This window comes from Muscardinus avellanarius (genome assembly GCF_963383645.1).
Source record: "Muscardinus avellanarius genome assembly, chromosome: 19".
NCBI lineage: Eukaryota > Metazoa > Chordata > Mammalia > Rodentia > Gliridae > Muscardinus > Muscardinus avellanarius.
In genome coordinates, this window is record NC_137805.1 from 32,791,548 (window position 1) to 32,808,274 (window position 16,727).

The window sequence follows — 16,727 nt, forward strand, 5'->3', positions numbered from 1 at the left end:
GGGCAAGTTGTGACCCACCCACCCGCCGCCAGGAAAGTAGAAGACAAAAAGGAACCGTTACCTTCAGACTTGAGAATTCCGAGCCCCGCGGGCAGCCAGCGCCTGGGACCACCCACACTACAACTGCAGGACTCCCGCCCCAGTGCTCGCAGGGTACGGACCCACCACCCGAGCCCTACGCTTTAGATGTAAATAATGTACAATTTGTGGATGTCCTCGAACCTAGAGCACCTTCCCTTTTTATATTTGTATTGACTTTAACTTATAAAAAAATAAAGAAAAAGAAAAAGAAGTTAAAAAAAAAAAAAGGAAAACACCCCCAACAACAAAAAGAATGTTTTGGTGTTGGAGGAGGGACAGCCAGTCGGCCTAACCTGGCATGCGGCGGTCTGGGCTGGGCCCGGGCCGCCGCCACACACGCCCGCGCGAGACCGGGGACTGGACAGCGAGCCTGCGGCACTCGCCTGTCCGCTGCACGCCGGCCGGGCTCGGGGCTGCGGCGCGGGCCGTGCGGTTTTGGGCACACCATATCAAGCCATCAGCCTCCTGGCAAACGCCACGTTACTATGTTAGAAAACACGAGAAGCGTGTTTTATTTTGTGTGACTTAAAAGGGAAAACCAACGTCCTTGTTTACAGAAGACCCACGGAAACAAGCCCCGCTCGGCGACATCACGAGGCGAAGAATGTCGAAAAATGTTAGGGTCGGAAACCACGGCAAAGAGGAAAGAGGACCTCGGCGCCTCGTGGTTCCCAAACGCGCGCTCGGGGCTGGACGCGCAGGAGCGCAGAGGCGCGGCGCGCGGCCCGGGCGCCGGCAGGAGCATGTCTGTATTATTATAGGACGGAGTTCTGTGTTATGTAAGCATGAAGCCCAGGCGGTATGAGAGGAGCCAGGTCCCGTCACTGTCACGCTGCGTATGCAGTAAGGCCATTTGTATGTCGTGTGAAACAAAACCATTGATCAACAGGCAGAAAAGGGGACGTGTGGATATGAGGACATTAACTACGACGTCATTCCAGTGCTTTCTGTTGGACATTTCAGTCTCGTTTCCTTTCTCTCTCATTGTCGATAAGAGGATGCGACCTGTACAGTTTCCAGCTAGTCAGCCCCTATTAGAAAAGAAGCCAGAGCTATTAGAAGAAAACGGGGAAGAACATTTGTGAAATGCAGTTGTCAAAAAAAAAAAAATAGCCTAGCTGGCCTTATTTGTGAAGCATAATTGCTTTTAGCATATGGAAGTATTTTTTCACATTTTCTTTGTATAAAATTTGTATTAAACTTAAATATCTTTTTGGATGAGGGTGTTTCTTTGTGACTGAGCCGGTAGACTCGCACGGCATGGTCTTGGGCTCTCCGCCCGCCCTCCCTCCCTCCCTCTTTCCCAGTTTTTTTCAGATTCTTCACCTTTTTTTAATTAAACTGTTTTGGCAAAATGGCTCGGTCGTCCTGGAATTTGCAGTTCTCCACGGGGTGGGGATAACTGCCACACACAGGAGGAGGGACCCTAGAAGTCAGGGCTGGGCGCCATAGCCGTGTGGCCCTGCGCCTGCTTCCCGGGGCATTTGCCGAGAAGCAGGGTAACCGTGGGAAGCTGCCACCCTCTGTGGCTAACGGGGTCAGCCCGGGATGTATGAAGGTTGAGGCCCAGGCCGCACCGGGTGTGCCTTCCCTGGCTCTGGGCTTGAGAGAGAAACGTTCCTCAAAGACAGTCTTCTCTTGGGTTTCCTGCACAGCAGCGTCCATTTACTCTGGCCACTGGTTTCCCCGGAAAGGTGTGCTCCCCTCAACCTCTCCTGCCCAGGACGAGGCTCAGCGCACCCTGGGAGGGGGCCCGGAAGCCTGGGTAGCATTCCTTAGCACAATCGTGTAGTGTTGGGCACCACCCAGGAGATAGGGCACCCAGACAACGGCCTCCATCCCACCCTTAAGGACCTTGTGTTGGGAATGACTGTCTTCTAGCCGCTGGACAAATACTACCAGGAGACCTGCCCCAGGCCAGGCACTATTTCACTCCCTCTGGGTAGAACCTGGAGCTGAGGGCAAGTGAGCTCTTCCCAGGGGGCTGCAGCTCTCACAGAAAGGCCACAGATATAAACACACAGACAAGACTATCTAATCGAGTATCTTCCATGAAGATAGTCCACCAGCCGCAGGGGACCGGCATGAGTATCGGGCTCAATGGCCCCTGCAGCCCGAGGGGACCAGGTGTGGCTGAGTTCCAATGAGGCTGTATAGACAACTGAAATTTGAATTTCAGTGAATCTTCTGATATTGCAAAATAGTCCCATCGTCTAAGAAGGAAAATATAATTCTCAGCTGGTGGCCTTAAGCAGCAGGGTAACGATTTGAGTAGCTGGCTGTTTGCTGACCTGTGCTGTCAAGGGGCAGGGGGTTTGGTTTAGAGCCAGGGCCAGCGGGTTCAGGCGACTCCGGGGGGACCACCCTGGAGATTGCGAGGGGACGTGTGAGCCGAGACCTGAGTGAGGAGCTGACTAGCTGTGGGAAAATAAAGTAGGCAAGTCTATCTCCCAGCTCCACTCGCCAAGTGCCAAGGTGCCAAGGTACCCGGGAGCTTGACACGCGTAAGGCACAGCAGGAAGGCCCGTGCTGTGTGGGGCTGTGGTCTGTGCAGTGCGAGGCTGGCCTGTGGCTTTTTTTTTTTTTGCCTGATGGGCAGCAATTTCCCCCTGATGGTGAGGTGTGAGCCAAGCCAGAAAGGACTGTTCATACCGAGGGGTTCAGTCCGGCTTCCACTAGCTGGTGTAGAAAGAAGCCCAAAGAATTGGTGAGCTTGAGGCTGCAGGGCTAGTGAAATTCTGACTGGACTCCTGCTTAAGTGCTCTGCTGGTATTGAGGCCTCCCCTCCCTTCCCCTCCCTCCTTTCCTCCTTTCCTTCTGGAGAATGAACCAGGGGCATTTTACCTCTGAGCTTCACCACCAACCCTTTTTTCTTTTTCTTTTTTTTAATTTTTTTTTTTTTTTTTTTGGTGGTACTGGGGTTCCTGGAAGCCCTTCTACCTCCGGGCTGCACTCCCACGGGCTACACTCCCAGACCTATTTTTTAACTTTATGTGGAAACAGGGTCTCTTAAGCCAGAGCGGCTGGCTCCGAACCCGCGCGATCCTCCTGTCTCTGCCTCCCAAGCGCGGGGATTACAAGCGTGCGCCACCACGCCCGGCTTTTTTTTTTTTTTTTTTTTTTTTTTAAATTTTGAAACAGAATCTTGCTAAGTTGCTGAGGCTGGTCTCGAGCCTGTGATCCTCCTGGCTCAGCCTCCCCAGTCCTGGGATTACAGGTGTGTGCCACCACGCCCAGCCGACGTGGCCCCTTTTAACAGCAGAAGGCTACGGGAGTGGAAGTGCAGCACCCCATTGTTTATGGCTCCAGAAAGCCAACCCGTGAGGCTTCTGTGTTCTGCTCCCTAGACCTGGCGCACCCGTGGGTGGCTGGCACCGGTGTGTGTGTGTGTGTGTGTGTGTGTGTGTGTGTGTGTGGTACTGGGGACGGAACCCAGGGGCATTCTATCTCCGAGCTACACCCGCAGCCCTATTTTTATTCTTTATCTTGAAACGGTCTCACTGAGTTGCAAAGGGCCTAAGTAGCTGAGGCTGGCCGTGAACCGCGATCCTCCTGTTTTTTCTGTGATCATTCAGAGGTCTCTGCAGTCCCCTCACCCCATGTCCTCTGTATTATTTCCACATGAAATCACTTTTCCAGCGTCAGAGGGGAACGGGCTGGACTGCCACCTGGTGGTCGCATGAAGACCTGCAGCCCAAGGAGACGCAGTGCCCTGGGACGGGAGAAAGACTGTACAGTCTGTGATACATAGCGGTGGCTGGAAAGCCGAGCCAGAGCATCTTCGAGGTGTGCAGTTGAGGGATATGGCTCCTGAGCTTTGTTTTAGAGGATGAATCAAGGGACGTGGGGACTACAGATGCAGGAACCGAGAACTGGGATGAGAAGGAATTTTGTAAACACCCAATTAAGATGGGAAATAACACCAGGCGCGGTGGGCACACTTGTCATCCCCGCGCTTGGGGGCGGAGACAGGAGGCCCGCGCAGGTTCGAAGCCAGTCTTGCTGGCTTAAGAGACCCTGACTCCAAATAAAAATAATTAAAATAGGTCTGGGAGTGTAGCCCGGAGGTAGAAGGGTTTCCAGGAACCCCAATAGCACCAATAAATAAATAAATAAATAAATAAATGGTAATAACACATGAGTAGCATTTTTTTTGGTGTGTGTGTGTGTGTGTGTGTGTGTGTGTGTGTGTGTGTCTGAGGATGGAACCCAGGGGCTTTCTACCTCCGAGCTACACCCCCTGCCCTATTTTTTTTTTTTATTCTTTATTTTGAAACCGGGTCTCACTGAGTTGCAGAGGGCCTCACTAAGTAGCTGAGGTTAGCCGCGAACCATGATCCTCCTATCTCAGTCTCCCAAATGGGTGTGCCACCACGCCTGGCTATGAGTATCAATTTTGAGATGTTGCAACCAGAACCAAGCAAAGGTAAACAGATTTTACTGTTACTTTCTTTCCTTTTTTTGGTGGTTCTGGCGGGCAGGATGCTACTTCCAAGCTCTACATCACTCCTCTTTTAATTAATTAATTACATTTTTTTGGTGGTATTGAGGATGGAACCAGGAATCTTCTACCTCCGGGCTACACTCCCAGACCGATTTTATATATATATTTTAAACTTGGAAACAGGGTCTCTTAAGCCAGCAGAGGCTGGCTTCAAACCTCTTCCATCCTCCTGTCTCTGCCTCCCAAGCACGGGGATTACAAGCGTGTGCCACCATGCCTGGCTTTAAATTATTATTATTTAAAAAAAATTGAAACAGGATCATGCTAGATTGCTGGGAATCTTGCTAAATTGCTCAGGCCAGTCTCGAACCTACAGTCCTCCTGCCTCAAGCCTCCCAAGTACGGAGATTACAAGCATGCACCACCCCACCCCACTGCGGTCATTTTTTTCCTTTGGGAAAAGCCATCTTGTTATTGATAATGTTTCCTGGGCTAGTGCCCTAGGATGGCCGCCTGGTGGCGCCAGATGTCCAGGCTCCCTCCACAATGGCACGGGTCTCCTTCCCATCACTGCAGAGACCCTCCCCTGCATCTCCCTGCTCAGTCAGTACCCGAGTCTCCCCTGAAGGCAGCAGCCCCTGGCTGGAGGGCGCCGGAGCCCTGGGCTTCCTCCTCACCTCGGGAGTGTTGGGCAGAAGTGGGGGCCTCCCTGCAGAACAAGCCCCTTCTGCTGTGTGGCCCGGGGGACGCCCTTGGCCTCGCCATCTGGCTGGGAGCCCTTCCCTCCCCAGGGCCCTCCAAACTCTTGTTTTCCTGGTCCGGCAGACAGTCCAGGCTGGACCAGCTGGGTATCACCAGGTTTAAGACCTGGCTTCACCATGATGGGTGGGCATGGTGCATGCCTGTAATCCCAGCACATGGGAGGCAGAGACAGGAGGATCGCAGATTCGAGGCTAGCCTCCAGAATGTAGTGAGACTGTTTCAAAAAAAAAAAAAAATAGAAAAAGGGCTGGAGGTGTCACTCGGAGGTAGAATGCCCCTGGGTTCCATCCTCCCCAAACACAAAGGAACCACCAGGCACAGCACCGCCTGTGTATAAAAGATACAGATTAATTAATGACCAGCTGTGCTCTCATTCTTCACTGGGCAGTTTCAGGCCCAGGGACAGCTGTGGATGACACAGGAAGACACAGCCCGGTGGTTAGGGTGATCGATTAGGGTGACTAGGGTGCTGTCGCAGTGCGTTCATAGCTGTACTCGAAGAGGAAGGAAGGTTATTTACTGTTTTCCTTGAAGATGTTGGGTTCAGCCCATGTGAGGTTGGGGAGCTTGGGTATTGAGGCATGGTGGTCAGAAGAAAGAGAGAGGAGAGAGGGGAGAGAGGGGAGGAGAGGAGAAAGGAAAGAAGAGAGGAGAGGAGAGAGGGGAGGAGAGAGAAGAGAGAGAATGAGAATGGTGGTAGGAAGGAAGAGTGGAGGGGAGAGGACCCTTACACAATCCCTAAAGCCAGGGCCCCAGGGCCCCGACCTCCTCCTCCCGCCCTCTACCAGTTCATGCCACCACCCAGATAAATCTCTCACTGAGATCACAGCTCTGGTGACTTAACTCCTCAGCCCTGAATATCAGTAAGTGATCTTTGGGGACCTTCGATATCTAACCACAGGGCCCCATCACGCCTAGGGCCTGGCAGGGAATGTACACGAGTGAGGTTGACCCAGACACACTTTTTAAACTGAAGATGTCAGGCTGGGCGTGGTGGTGCCTGTAATCCCGGTAGTCGGGAGGCTGCGACAGAAGGATTGCAGGTTCAGAACCAGCCTCGGCAATTTATGCAGCTCTTAGCAACTTTATAAGACCCAGTCTCACAACAAAAAATAGAATTGAGTTGAGGGTGTAGCTCAGAGGTAGAATACTCTGGGTTCAATCCTCACTACTACCAAAAAAAAAAAAAAAAAAAAAAATAGGAGCCATGCGTGGTGGTGCACGCTTGTATTCCCAGTACTTGGGAAGCGGAGACAGGAGGATCGAAGGTTCAAAACCAGCCTTGGCAACTTAGTGAGGCTCTCAGCAACCCAATGAGACCCTGTTTACAAATAAATAAAATCAGGCTGGGGCTATAGCCAGGACGTGAAATGCCTCTAGGTTCAATCCCCCCCAAAAGGAAAATAAAATTGGGCTGGGGATGTAGCTCAGTGGCAGAATCCTCATCTAACATGTTCAAAGTCTGGGCTCAGAAACTGCCGGACATCACGTTTGGGGCCGGCAGCCGACAGGAGCCGCTTTCTCTGCCCCATGGGTTCCACCTGTCCATTACCCTCTCCCAGACCTCACGTCTGCCCCGACTGGGCCACACACGAGGGACCTCGCCGTTAACCCTGGGGCCTGGACCACCGTCAGTGGTCTCCAGTTCACCGGAGCCATCCCTGCAGCGGGCCCGGCGGCGAGCAGGTGCTCCCGCCATCCCGATCCCGCTCCTGGATCCTGCTCCTGGGATCCTGCTCCTGGGATCCCGCTCCTGGGACCCCGCTCCTGGGACCCCGCTCCTGGGACCCCGCTCCTGGGATCCCGCTCCTGGGATCCCGCTCCTGGGATCCCGCTCCTGGGACCCCGCTCCTGGGACCCCGCTCCTGGGATCCCGCTCCTGGGATCCTGCTCCTGGGATCCTGCTCCTGGGCACCTGCGGCCGGCGCGGGCGCAGCGCCCTCTGGTGGTCACCGGCGCGCACAGCAGCAGCTCGCTGCCGCGGGGATGTCCGCCACCCGGGGCTCAAAGCGCCGGGAATGGTCCAGCGCTTTTCACTCCAGTTCTCCTTTACCCAGAAGGAACTACGGGTTCACGGCACAACATAGATGCGCCTCAAAAAACAGAAGTGAAGCTGCGCGTGGTGGCGCGCCTGCGCTTGGGAGGCTGAGGCGGGGGGGGGGGGGGTTGTCGCAGGTTCGTGGCCAGCCTCGGCTACTTAGTGAAACCGGGTTTCCAAATACAGAATACAAAATAGGGCTGGGGGTGTAGCTCGGAGGTAGAATGCCCCTGGGTTCCAGTCCCAGTGCCACAAAATGTAAGGAAGGAAAGATGGAAGGCAGGCTGGAGGTGTAGCTCAGAAGGCCCCTGGTGTTTTGTGTTTTTTTTGTTTGTTTTTTCAGGGACATTTTGCCTCTGAGCTACACCTCAGCCCTATTTTATTTTATTTTTATGGTACTAGGGATTGAACCCAGAGACATTCTACCTTAGAGCTTACACCCCCAGCCTTATTTTATTTCTCACTTGGAAACAGGGTCTCGCTAGGTTGATGAGAGGCTCACTACTTGTTGAGGCTGCCCTCGAGCCCGTGATCCTCCTGCCTCAGCCTGCCAAGTCCAGGGATTGAAGGTGTGTGCCACCATGCCCCGTCTTGGCTGGATGATGGGTGTGCTCACCACGTATGGCCCTCTTGATTTGTGTATGTGTGTGTGTGTGGTACTGGAGATGGAACCCAGGGGGCATTCTACCTCGGAGCTACACACCCAGGCCGACTTTTTATTCTTTATTTTGAAACAGGGTCTCACTGAGTTGCAGAGGACCTCACTAAGTATCTGAGGCTGTCCGCGAACCGCGATCCTCCTGTCTCAGCCTCCCGAATGCTGGGATGACAAGCGTGCCCACCGCGCCCGGCCTCCCTCTCTTTTCTTTGCTCCCCCAGGACCCTTGCACATCATGTGCCTCTCCCTGGCTCTTCCCCCTGGCTGATCTCATCACCCCAGGCTGAGCCCCAATGTCACCTCGTCAGTGGAGACCCCAGCCCACAGCGCCCACTGCCCTGGGTACTCCGTCCTGCATCCCTCCAACCCACACTCTGGGCACTCTCTGAAGTTACCTCTGAGCTGCTCCCCCAGCCTTATTTATTTATTTATTTATTTATTTTGGAAACAGGGTCTTACTAAGTTGCAGAGGGCCTCACTAAGTAGCTGAGGCTGTCCGTGAACCGTGATCCTCCTGTCTCAGCCTCCCAAATACTGAGATGACAAGCGCGGGCCACCGCGCCCAGCTCCCGCCAACGATTTACGGGCCATTCATCCACCTGTCCAAGTAGCCAACACCTGTCCGGTTTTCTGTCCTCCGACCCTGACTCCAGCTCTCCAGTCGCACATACTTAGGAGTGCGTAGGAGGTGATTTCATTATCTGTGGCTGAAACGAGGTGACGTCATCTCAAGGGGCCGGCTCACGTGCGCCGCCCTTGTTGACCGAAACGTCATGTTGTGTGTGGCCGTTTCTCTCCTTCTACTCAACTGTCATGAGATTTTTTTTTTTTTTCTCTCGGTACTGGGGATTGAACCCAGGTACCTCTGACTTACATCCTAATGCTTTTAAATTTTGAAACAGGGTCTGGCTAAATGGCCGAGGCCCTCACTATACTGCTCAGACTATGAACCGGTCTCAGCCTCCCAAGTCCTGGCATTTACAGGTATGTGCCTAGAATATTCTATTTTGTGTTAAGTTCTGTGTGTGTGATTAAAAATTTTTTTTGTATTGGCAGTTGGTGTTCAGGTGTGTGCTGTACCACTGAGCCAGACTCCATACTTTCAGCCTTTTTTTCTTTTTTTTTTTAACAGTACTGGGATGGAACCCAGAGCATTCTACCTTTGAGCTACACCCCCAGCCCTATTTTATATTCTTTATTTTGAAACCGGGTCTCACTAAGTAGCTGAGGCTGTCCTCGAACCACCATCCTCCTGTCTCAGTCTCCTGAATGCTGGGATGACAGGTGTGCGCCACCACGCCCGGCTCAGCCCTTCTCATTTTTGATTTTGAGGCAGGGTCTGTGTTGCTGAGGCAGGCGTTGAACCTGCGATCTTTCTCCCTCAGTTTCTGGCGTAAATGGGATTACAGGAGTGTGACGCTGTGCCTGGCTCTTTGCTTGATTTTGTGGGTACAGAGATGAAAGAGGAGAACCTGGGACCCAGGGAGCTCAGAGGCGCGTGGGGAGACTCCCACTGGCCCCGCGCTTTCGAATGATCACAGCTCAGCATGGCTGTATAATCCCAGTACTTGGGAGTCTGGGACAGGAGGAACTTAGGTTTGAGGACAGCCTCAGCTACTTAGTGAGGCCCTCCGCAACTCAGTGAGACCCCGTATCAAAAATAAAGACTAGCCGGGCGTGGCGGCGCACGCTTGTCATCCCAGCGTTTGGGAGTCTGAGACAGGAGGATCGTGGTTCGCGGACAGCCTCAGATACTTAGTGAGGCCCTCTGCAACTCAGTGAGACCTGTTTCAAAATAAAGAATAAAAAATAGGAATGAAGGTGTAGCTTAGAGGTAGAATGTGGTACCTGGGATGGAACCACAAAAAATAAATTAATAAAATAAGTAAGGAATAAAAAATAGGGCTTGGGGTATAGCTTGGAGATAGAATGTCCCTGAATTCAATCCTCAGTATCGCAAAGAAATAAAAGGAGGGACTGGGGGTGTAGCCTGGGAGTAGAATGCCCTTGGGGGCTCAATCCCTAGAAACAAGCACGCACGCACACACAATAAATAAATATATTAATCAGAGACTGAAGCTCTGAGACTCCAACTGCAAACCCATCCTCCATCCTCTCTCTCTCTCTGTTTCTCTCTCTTTCTCTGTCTGTCTGTCTGTCTGTCTCCCCTTAAGCCAGTTTAAGTTGGATTTCATTTTTTTGAATCTGGAAAAAATAAAACAAATAAAAGACCGCCCCCCCCCAAATCCCAGCCTATCTGAAAGTCCGAAGAGTGGGAATAAAGTAACTTCAATCCACCCCACTCCAAAATGTAAACGTGGTTTTATTTAATGCCTTTGATCCATTCCAAAGTCCTGCTTCCTTCCCGGAGTCCCCCTCTGCCTAAGAAACAAGATGGCGGCATAAGGCACGTGTGCTGCCCGACGTGTGCACGTGTGCACGTGTGCCTGACGTCCTGAAAAAAACGTTAGCAGCGGCCTCCCCGACAGCCCCCAACCGCCTCCCTCACACCGGGTGGAAGAATGACCACCCCCCAAAGCCCAGGCTGAGAAGGGCGCGCTCAGGTTAGAACCGCGGACCCCCGACGCCAGCCCAGCGAACCAAACCCACCACTAAGAACACCGACCACACAGGGACAAGAGCGTAACATCGGGGCAACAAGACTGGTCCATAAATTAAAAAGAAAACAACAATAAAAACCCTGTTCCCTCCTCCTCGCCTGCCGTCCCCCCACCCCATCAGCAGCGATTTGCTGGTAGGAGAGTCTGGGCTCCAGGCCCGGGCCTTCGCCCTCGGGTCACAGGTTCCGAGCCAGCGTCCAGCTCCTCGGACCCCTCCTGTGGGCTGGACGGGCAGCCTGCAAGGTGCCATGGACGCGTCCTCTCTGTGCAGTGGGCTGTCCAGTGTCCAGCTCCAGGCTCAGGGCGGGGAGGCGAGGGTCCCGGGCGTGTGCGGCCGGTGGAGAGGCTACCCGGCTTGCTATAGGTACTCCAGCTCCAGGGCGTGCTGCAGCGCCTCCAGGTCAGCGTGGCACGAGATCCGCCAGAAAGGCATGTTGTGCTGGAACAGAACCAGACGGGGTTAGTCTGCCCGGCGCCCGCGCCTCCCGCAGCCGTCGGGGCCCGTGTCCAGGATTGGTCGCCTGAAGCTGGTGGGTGCGTGGGTGCCGCCCCAGCGCTGCCACGTGGGCCTCCAGCGCCCACCAGCCTGGCCAGGTGGGTTCTGTTCCCCAGGGCCCGCCCTCACGGGCTCCTTTTGGGCTGCCCGGCCTGTCACCGTCCACCCCTCCCCTCCAGTGGTCCCGGCGTGGACAGTTTCCATCAGTTTCTGGTGCGAACGCTCCTCCTGTTTGAAAATGTTTCAGTGTGCCCCCCAGGGCTCACTGTTGAAACTGGAAACTTCATCCCTGCGGGGAGGGATTAAGAACAGGACCAGGCAGGGCCCGGTGGGGGGGCCCGCCTGGAATCCCAGGATTTGGGAGACTGAGACAGGAGGATCCCGGGTTCGAGGACAGCCTCCGCAATGTAATGAGACTCTTAGCAACCTAGGGAGACTCTGCTCCAAACCAAAACAAAACAGCTGGGGTGTAGCTTGAAGGTGGAATGCCCTGGGTTCGGGGTTCAATCTGCAGTACACACACACACACACACACACACACACACACACACACGGCCAAGTGGGACCTGTCCGGGAACTGTCAGAGGCGATGGGTGGGGAGAGCGCTGGGTCAGTCCATTCACAGGTGGACAGACTTGTAGATTCCATTTCTTTATCCCCCGCTGTGGCCTGGGTGAGGGGTGAGTGTTGACCGCAGGATCCAGGGGGCCTAGAACAGCGGCTGGTGTACAGTAGGTGCTCAGCTAACACGCTTTACACTGCAGCTCGAGTACCTAGCACTAAGCACCCATCACCCAAGTCATGGTTACCTGGGCTGGGCAGCAGCCTCTCTGACCAGTCTGGAGAGTTCTATCTCCTGGAAGTGCCGCTGAGCCTGGGGGCGAGTCAGGGGGCGGGAAGCCCCTGCCTAGGGCTCAGCGGCCCCCCTCTCCCTAGCTCTCCCGGGCCCCCTAGGGGCCTTTTCTTTTGAGTTTCATCCGTTGAGACCCTAGACATTTTCACATTTCCTTGGGATTTGTTGCCAGGGAAGGAAGGCAGAGATCAGGTGCCCCGAATTAAGCCCTGTGACATTAACGATGGCTTCCCAGGCCTCCGGGTGGGGGGCGGCGGGCTCCCTGGGGCGCCGTTGACAGGTCCAGACCCCGGACCCAGGCAGCTGTTTCTTTTCCAAGAACAGCACTGCGGCCACCAGAGCCCCCTGCCTCTCCCCTCGCCCCAGATCACAGATGCAGGATTTTCTTTTTCATTAGCTTAATGCTGTCTTTATTAACTGGGAAGGGTTCCTGGAACATATGACCAGCGAGCCTTAAGTAAAAGGCATGCACGTGCGCCGGCTGCCACCGGCCCGCCCGCCCGCCAGAGCGACTCTGGGGTCCCTCGGCGTCCCAGAAACAATCCAGGGCTACCAGGGGCGGCCGCCAAAGGCAGGCGGGGATTTGCAGAAGGAAATTGCTCAGGATGCTTCTGCGATCTGCAAATGGGAACGGACGGGCCTGCCAGCAGAGGGCCTGCAAGGGGGGCTGGGAAGCAGCTGGAGGACCGTGGCGGCCGAGGCGCCAGGGCCCACGCACCTTTTTGGCCCCCTGCTCCTCTTCCACGCCATCGCCGATCACGATGTAGACCGCCTTCCGGCCGAATCGCTGCATGATCCGCTCGAAGCAGCTCTCCTTGCCTGCGCGGAGAGGGGACCAGAGGTCGGTGAGGACCAGCGGCCCCTCCTTCAGCATCCCTCAGTATCCCGCGCGTGCGTGATGCTGCTGACAGGCCTATGGGCTCCCAGGTGAAGGATGAAGGCGGAGGGGGCCAGGGACGTCGGGCTGCTACCCAGGCGGTCCAGCAGGAAGGAGGCCCCCAGGATGGAGAACAGCCCCTCCACACACTCCCCGCCCCAAGTCTCCGCAGTTGTGAGACCCGGGGGTGGTATGCTTTTCCTTAGATAAATGGATACAAGCAGAATGTGGTGGCGCCGGCTTGCGATCCTGGCGCTTCAGAGGCTGAGACCGGAGGATCGCGGTTCGCAGACAGCCCCAGCTACTTAGTGAGGCCCTCTGCAACTCTGTGAGACCCTGTTTCAAAAAAAAAAAAAAAAAATAGGGCCTGGGGAGTAGCTCAGAAGTAGAATGCCCCTGGGTTCTATCCCCAGTACCCCCCCCCCCCCACAGAAATAAATACATTTTAAAAAATGCTTCCAAAGTACTAGAAAAAAATTTTTTTTTTTTTGCTCCAGAAAAAAGTAAATATTTCTAACTGAAAACATTTCAACTAACTAGATTTATTTTCTAATTTCTTTTTTTGGTACTGGGGATTGGACCCAGGGGCAATTTACTTTCGAGTTACACCCCAGCCCTATTTTATTTTTATTTTGAAACAGTATCTCACTAGGTTGATGAGAGCCTAACTACTTGCTGAGGCTGTCCTCAAACCTACAATCCCCCGGTTTCAGCCTCCCAAGTACTGAGATTATAGGCACAAGCCACCACGCTTGGCTGTGTTTTGTACAATTTTAGGTGATAGAAGAGTTAAAAAAAAAAAAAAAAAAACCACAGGTTCCCCCAAGTAAAAAAAAAAAAAAAAAAAAAAAAAAAAAAAACAATTTTCTTTTTTGGGGGGAACTGGTGATTGAACTTAGGGGTATTTACGTCTGAGCTACACTCCAGCCCTTTTAGTTTTTGTTTTGAAATGGTCTTGCCGGGTGGCTGAGCGCCTCACTGACTGCAAACCTGTGATCCTCCTGTCTCAGCCTCTCAAATACTGGGATTATAGGCACACGCCAGTGCCACCATGCCCAGCAAAAAACCCAATATTCCTAGCCATAAAAAAGAAGGTAACAACTGAGGTGCTGGGCTGGCACAGGCTTGTAATCCCAGTACTTGGGAGGAGACAGGAGGGTCGCAGGTTCACAGCCAGCCTCAGATACTTAGTGAGGCTCTTGGCTACGTAGTGAGACCCTGTTTCAAAATAAAAAATAGGGCTGGAGGTGTAGCCCAGAGGTAGAATACCCCTGGGTTCAGTCCCCAGTTGTGAAAATGAATGAATGAATTAATGAAGTCAGGTATGGTGTCCACACTTGTAATCCCGGTAACTTGGGAGGCTGAGACAGGAGGATCGCGGGTTTGAAGACAGCCTCGCCTACCTAGTGAGGCCCTCTGCAACTTAGTGAGACCCTGTTTAAAAAAAAAAAAAATAAGGCTGGGAGTATAGCTCAGTGGTAGAATGCCCCTGGGTTCAATCCCCAGTGCTGCAAAAAAGGGGAACTCTTGCGAACAGAGTTCTTGATTTTCAGTTATTCAAGAGTGTAGTTATGTGACTAGTGTCTACCTATGCAATTCTGGCTCCTTCGAGCCTGACGAGAGGCCTTGGAGGGTCGTCTGGGGGCCTGCGTCGTGTCTGTGGACGAGGTCAGTAAACCCGCCAGGGCTGGCATCCTGTCCCATCCCCAGGATGGACCCCGCAGTCCCCGCGCCCCCGAGGCCGGCGCCCACCTGTCTTGGTAGCGCTGTAGATGTTCTCGATAGGGAACACCGAGCCCAGCCCATACAGCAGGACTTTGGCCAGGGCAGGAATGAGCTGAGTGGTGGTGACCAGCACGTTGACACAGTTGGGCCTGAGGACAGGGAGACAGATCAGGAGGCAGGTCACCGCGCGTGCGAGGAGTCCTGTGGGAGCGGGCCCCAGGCCGGGTCATCTTTCCTTGAGCGGGGGGCCCAAGGGTCCTCTAGTTGTCCTCTCTTTTAATCCAGAAGCTGTCTGACTTTGACATTCAATATGGGTGGAATACATTTCTCATTTTATTTTTTTTTACTATTTATTTATTTATTTATTTATTTTTGTGGTACAGGGGATGGAACCCAGGGGCATTCTACCTCTGAGCTACATCCCATTTATTCTTTATTTTGAAACGGGGTCTCACTGAGTTACAAAGAGCCTCACTAAGTAGCTGAGGCTGTCCATGAACTGTGATCCTCCTGTCTCAGCCTCCCAGATGCTGGGATTACAAGTGTGCACCACTGCGCCCGGCTTTCCTATTTTATTTTTATTTTTATTTTTTTTATTTATTTTGGTGGTACTGGGGGTGGAACCCAGAGGCTTTCTACCTCCGGGCTATACTCCCAGACCTATTTTATATTTTATTTGGAAACAGGGTCTTGCTAAGTTGCTGAGAGCCTCAGTAAGTAGCTGAGGCTGGCTTCGAACCTGTGCAATCCTCCTGTCTCAGCCTCCCAAGCGCGGGGATTACAAGCGTGCGCCACCATGTCCGGCTCCTATTTTATTTTTGAAACAGGGTCTCCCTGAGTTGCCCGGCTTCCCTTGAACTTGCGGTCTTCCTGCCTCAGCCTCCTGAGTAGCTGGGGTTCCAGGCCTGTGCCGTAGCCCCCAGCCAGCTCTGATCTTCGGAGGGAGCCCGGGGACCTGGAGACCCGGAGGCCTCACAGTGCCTGCAGCTGGCTCTCTGCTTCGCTCTGTAGAGCAAACTTAAGGTCTGGGAAGTCTGGAAGTGAGAATTGGGGAGTCTAGCTCTCCTGAGTATGCTGACGGAGGTGCTGCCACCGCCTCTGGGGGAGAGTTGAAGGGTACCGCGGAAAACGAGGCCCCACTTGCCGGGAATTGATGAGGTTGAGTGCCTTCAGGGACTGGGTGAGCCAGAGGTCGGTGAGGGCCTCCAGCTCGGCTCTGAGCTGGAGCCAGGTCTCTCTTTTGGGAGCTCCTATCAAACCTGTGGGCAGAGGAAAGAAAGCTGTGCTTGTCACAACACGCGAGGAAGCCTGGGGACAGCCGGGAAGGCAGCCTCCCGCAGCGCCAGGAGCTCAGACCACGCCATGCCCCGGGGCAGCTTCAGCCCAGTGGCCCCTCTGGATTTTTTTCCCCCCTTTCTGTGGTGCTGGGGATTTAACCCAGGAGCCCTCTACCACTGAGCCACACCTCCAGCCCTATTTTATTTTTTATTTCCAAACAGGGTCTCACTGTGTTGCAGAGGGCCTCATTAAATTGTTGAGGCTGGGAGCCGGGCATGGTGGCGCACGCTTGTAATCCCAATAATTGGGAGGCTGAGACAGGAGGATCACAGTTCGAGGACAGCCTCAGCTACTTAGTAAGGCCCTTCACAATTTAGTGAGACCCTGTTTCAAAATAAAGGATAAAAAATAGGGCTGGGGGGTGTAGCTTGGAGGTAGACTGCCCCTGGGTTCCATCCCTAGTATAGCAAAATAAACAAATTAATTAAAATTAAAATAAAAAAAGTAAATTACTGAGGATGGCTGTGAACCTGCCTGTCTCAGCCTCCTAAGTACTGAGATTACAGGCGTGCGCCACCGTGCCTGGCTACCAGTAGCCCTTCTTCTTTTTTTTTTTTTCTTTTGCAGTACTGGGGATGGAGCCCAGGGTCATTCTAATCTCCAAGCTACACCCCCAGTCCTATTTTTTATTCTTTATTTTGAAACAGGGTCTCACTGAATTGCAAAGGGCCTCACTTAGTAGCCCAGGCTGGCCACAAACCACAATCCTCCCGTCTCAGCCTCCCGAATGCTGGGATTATAAGCGTGCACCACCACGCCCGGCTCAGGCTCAGCAGCAGTCCTTAATCTTACCCTGGGATCAACTGGTCAGGCGATGAATTCAGCCACCGATGA

General features: G+C 53.5%; 1 protein-coding gene across 1 annotated transcript in view; it reads right to left on the bottom strand.

Moving 5' to 3' along the window:
* Positions 1-10,962: 10,962 nt before the first annotated feature.
* EYA2 (EYA transcriptional coactivator and phosphatase 2) overlaps positions 10,963-16,727 on the bottom strand; it is a gene marked incomplete at its 3' end in the record, with an annotated part of 105,439 nt that continues 99,674 nt past the window's right edge. The window contains exons 10-13 of the mRNA XM_080716254.1: positions 15,700-15,814; positions 14,583-14,704; positions 12,672-12,772; positions 10,963-11,043 (exon numbers count right to left, since the gene is read on the bottom strand). Of these exons, the coding sequence (XP_080572380.1) occupies positions 10,963-11,043; positions 12,672-12,772; positions 14,583-14,704; positions 15,700-15,814 (419 nt within the window). The remainder of the gene's footprint in view (positions 11,044-12,671; positions 12,773-14,582; positions 14,705-15,699; positions 15,815-16,727) is intronic.